Here is a 4687-nt window from a genome sequence, read left to right as displayed (position 1 = left end):
TATGAGTCAAGCTGTTTGAGTACAATCTTATTCCTCATCGTCTAGGACCATGAAGGAGCGGCAGTTACGTGAACGTGAAGATTTGTTGGCGTATGATTTCACTACAAATTCTGCTCGGCGAAATAGCAATGGTTCTACAGTTGTGAAGCTGGATGCGGACATGGAACACCATTCCCGTCTTTCGGCTGTCGGTCGGCGTTTGGATGATATGCTCGCCTCTGGTTCAGCGAGCCTGGCTGCGTTGAAAGAACAGGGGTAAGCTACTGAACACTTGACGGTTTGAACTTCGAGCGGTGCAAGTTATATATTTAAATGTAATTTTCTTTGTCATCAGATATCCATAACCCGTCCCTTCTGGCTTTACTTCTTGTTTTTCTGTCTCATTAGTTTGACCTTGAAGACTGCCAAACGTCGTCTTTTGGAGCTCTTCAACACGTTGGGCCTCTCCAACACAGTCATGCGAATCATCGAACGTCGGACTCATCAAGACAAAGTCCTCTTTTGGGTGCTGGCATTTGCCACACTTTTTCTTATGTGGATTATATGGCGAACGCTCCATTGATCCATGGATTCCTCCTCATTCCTCCATGTGCATCGCTCTCTAGGAAGTCTTTCAGCCACTCGATTCTATTCTTTTGGCCTCTCCTAATCCCTTTTTCAGTACCTACCTCGCGACTTCTTTCATTTTTTGTACAATACGTCCCTCTTGGCACATTTTTTGCGTGTGGTCGTGATCTTCTGTTTGGATGTTGCTCGTGGTCCGAATCGGGTAAATGGTACTTTCTTGGTCGAACGTCCTTCGTTTCGAAGTGTCTGGGGCGGACTGTTTATCTTTTTTTCTATAAAAGTTAATACAAATGCTGGGCCAATTCATCCAGTTTTTCAGAATGTGCTTTGCGCCAGTAGTGTAAAGTCATGCTGTGGGAGATGCAGTGTTTGAGCATGCCTATAAGTATTCGAGAAGTGACAATGGAAGTTGCGGAACGGAAGTTGCATTAGTTCTGATATCAGTGTTACGGGCGAATCGAACGCACAAATTTCAAAGGCCAGATAATGCCTCGAAATGTTGGTATAGCCCGGGCGCGTAATCTGGTTGTATTTGGCTGTTGGTCTGTTCGCCGAGCTTGGCAGTCTGGTTGCATCATTTTCGTCTTCAGTGGTGGAGACATCGTCAGTGGCTAGGTACTCTTCACCTAATTGCCTATGTTTAGTTAACAAAAGAGGCTAGAATTGTGTCCATCAATTTGCTCCAATGGTGACATCAGGAAGGTTTATCACTAGGCCGTAACCGGAACGTGTGTCAGGCTACAGTGCTGTACTGTTGTACGGCTGCGAGCGAAAATATGAGGCATCTGTTGGTCCTTGATCACCGATTTCTCAAGACCGCCTGATTAGAAGTAGCAAAAACCTACAGGTGGACAGATTTTGATATCGAAAGAGGAAATGAAGTTTTAGGTTTGAGTATATTTTGCTTTCCAAGATGGGGTCCGCGTGACTTGTGCTCGGCTAGAGATACTGAACGATATACCAGTTAATCGATGCCAGTGGTGTTTACATTGTCATTCTCCATCCAGATTATTTAAATTGGCACCTCTCTTGCCTGTGGGAGTCCAGGTCTTCCTGCCTGTCCACTTTATTTTACATCATAAGAATTAATTTAAACAAACTGATGTGGGTGCACGGCATTGAAACACTGATGTTCTCATCTTTTGTAGTTGTTTACGGTAATGATCAGTCGTGGCTACATTTCGGCGTTCCCAGTTCTAACTCGCTGGGTTGCAGTTAAGGATTTAGCAAGCAGCTGACGCTGAGGTCAGACGAGGCGTGTGGTCTGCTTTTTCCAGTAGCCTACAACTAAGGACATTTCCGAATCGAAGTCTATATCCTGTCTTTTGGTACCAGAAGTACTTCCACATCCTTGCATCACTGAAAAGTGTCGACCCCTACAATTGGTGCAGCTACACAAAATGATCGTTTTCTATCGACCAGCGGTGGAAACGCAAAATCACCGCATAATTTGTCGGTTTTCTCCGAGTGAGTGTCTCATATAAGCTTGTAGAAGATAAACCTTCACTGTCTATTATTCGGCGAACTGGCAGCATTCCGAAATGGGCATTTCAGAAGTTAAAAGTTCAGTGTACAGAAACTTCGTGGTTCTGTTGTGCGTTGTACAATAGGGGATCTAGTTCGGAGTCCCCCAGTGCTTCACCACCATCACAGTTCACAAGCCGTCGCATCATTTTATAATCTCAAAATCAAGTGTCTGTTCACATCCACGCGTATTTACTTATATTTTCCTCTGTTGCCATTTTGGGGCCATTCGGCGGGAAGCCTGGTCAGGCCGGCTGCGATATCCAGGAAGACAGTGAAGAGCTGCCTCTCACAAGGACCAGCTGTTTACGTATGCGGTACCGATGCACAGTCAGTAAATCCCGGTAATGGGAGCGATTGTGATGTGACGACGTGAGCTGATTCGTTGGCGTGTGCACTTGCTAGACTTTGGACGGTTCCGGTCATCTACTCAAAATACCGTCCACATCACTGACAGTAGCCTCCAAGTCAGTTAGTTGATGCTGTCAACCTACTAGCAATATCTCCCTGTCTTTGGATATTCGACTTACCTACCCAGTCTTCGAACACCTTGAAAACCACTAATACGTTGGACGGTACCTCGCGACTCATGTTATTCGAAATGGCGTTGTTTTCTCCAAGGCAAGTGCTCACTATAGTTTGCGACAAACGAACTAGTTCAAGTTTTTTCTTGAAGTGTGTTTGACCAATTATTGAGAAACTAAGTTGTAGGCCCATAAGTAATCAGGCTTAACCTCAGCAGATGAGCTCGAGTTGGTTCCATGGTTAAGGCTCGAACTTGCTAACCGAAAGGCCCGGGGTTCGAACCCGACCTCCCCATCTCGACTGCTCCTGTCCAGGCCTGGGTAACCTGGCAGTATCTCAGCCCTCGTATTTCCTTCGGGTGGCGTGCAGCAAGCTACCGTAATGATGTTACAGCCGAACCTTTAGCCAGATTTAAGAAATTTCATGGCAATGTATCGGGATATGCTTATTGTGAACCCATAAAGAGTTATCCATCTTCGGAAGGTTCTGTTTATGGCCCACCCTTAGTTTCATTTGTGGTGTCAGAAACAACTCTGACTGAAGCTTTCTGTTACTTCTGATCCGAAGACATCAATGTCTCCAGATATTTGGCAAAAACGCGTTCATAGCATGGCAGGAGTGAAACAGCGGTAGATAAAAACCGGCAGGTCAAGGTTGTTAGCAAAACCAATCTTTCGGCTGTTGCAATCAACTGTCGTGTCTCCCGTAATGAGCTAAGATACTGTCAGGCTGACCAAGCCCAGACAGTGATGACGCGTTACTCGAAAATAATGTGTGTGGGCGCTCTGCTTTCGGTCGTTTGCCACAAAGACAAGGCTTTCACGAACCAACTTGCTCGTTCGTGGGACGAGCAACTTGGTTCGGTCGAACTCAAAAGGTTTGAGTTCGACCGTTTACTACTTCCTCACTACTACCATTATCCAACAAATACCACTGTGATTATTTCTATGCGAGAAGAAGTTAACTGACTATTTATTCAATGGGACTTTAAAGCATTCATATTCAAAAGATAATCCCAATAGTTTATACAATCATATTGCTACCCAACAGATGAATATGGGTGATTCGTGAGGTAGTCGGTTTGTGTCATCTTGCAGTAATTACAAAAAATGCACTTCTGTTAAAAATAAAACCGCGTTGGATAGGGGAAGGAATGCTTCCACAGCAGAGTTACTTCTTCGACTTGGTCCGGAGTTTTCAGAGGGTATATTAGTTGTTTGGTGGTTCACATTTACAGAGATCGATGAGGCGCAGTTCCCAATCAGGCTTTCGTGCCTTGACTGGGTTCCTCTCCACAAGAAATTCCTTGAGTGTTGCGCGGCTTGTATTGTGTTCGGTGCTCCTCCACTTGCCCCGTTTTCTGCGCTTCGTAGAAGCTCCCACACTCTCGAAGAAGGGTTTCAGTAGCCGTCATGACAAGTTTGTAGGTGACCTGATCGCTGTCATCGGTCTCCCCCACTCGAGGCTCTCTGCTGTTTTCCCTCAGAGCTACACGATGGGCATGTTGGGGTGAAACAAAACTTGATGTTAGCGTTACAGCCGAAATGAACCAGCAGCATAGTATTAAGGGGAATTTAACCCTGTGAGGTACAATCTGAATGGACTGTTGCGTTTTAAACGCTTCGTCTTTCATGATTTTGTTATGACTTTCCATTCTATTTATGTCATCCCTATTCAAGAACAAGGACATTTAAAAATAGCTCACACTGTATCATCATCATCATCATCAAAGACAGCGACATCAGTGTTGCCACTGATGTTTCACTGCCGGACAACCATGAATTTCGTCCAATTATATTTAAAGCCCAGAGTGAAAAGAAGAGAAAAAGAGTGGATGAGGGAAAGGATATAGTGCTGGCCTAGGTCAAGCGTTTTTTGATGCCCACACCTCCAAGCGCTCAACCAGATAATCTGGAAAGAAAATGACAGCGCAAACACCACTGACATCGATTAGCCGACACTTCTCGCAGCCAAGCACAGGTGGAGTAACGGGGACTCCATCCTGGAAGCCGTACAACACCAACAACACCCAAACTCTTCGTGATCTCTTTCACGCCCTTCTGCCAAGTCA

General features: G+C 45.3%; 1 protein-coding gene across 1 annotated transcript; it reads right to left on the bottom strand.

The window, feature by feature from the left end:
- Nucleotides 1-3877: 3877 nt before the first annotated feature.
- Nucleotides 3878-4306, bottom strand: T265_09474 (hypothetical protein; the record flags this gene model as incomplete). Its single annotated transcript, XM_009175554.1, has 1 exon — nucleotides 3878-4306. The coding sequence occupies one exon, from the start codon at nucleotides 4304-4306 to the stop codon at nucleotides 3878-3880; it is 429 nt and encodes a 142-aa protein (XP_009173818.1).
- Nucleotides 4307-4687: the final 381 nt, after the last annotated feature.

Source organism: Opisthorchis viverrini, assembly GCF_000715545.1.
Source record: "Opisthorchis viverrini unplaced genomic scaffold opera_v5_287, whole genome shotgun sequence".
Classification (NCBI taxonomy): Eukaryota; Metazoa; Platyhelminthes; class Trematoda; order Opisthorchiida; family Opisthorchiidae; genus Opisthorchis; species Opisthorchis viverrini.
This window is presented reverse-complemented; position numbering and strand designations above follow the sequence as displayed.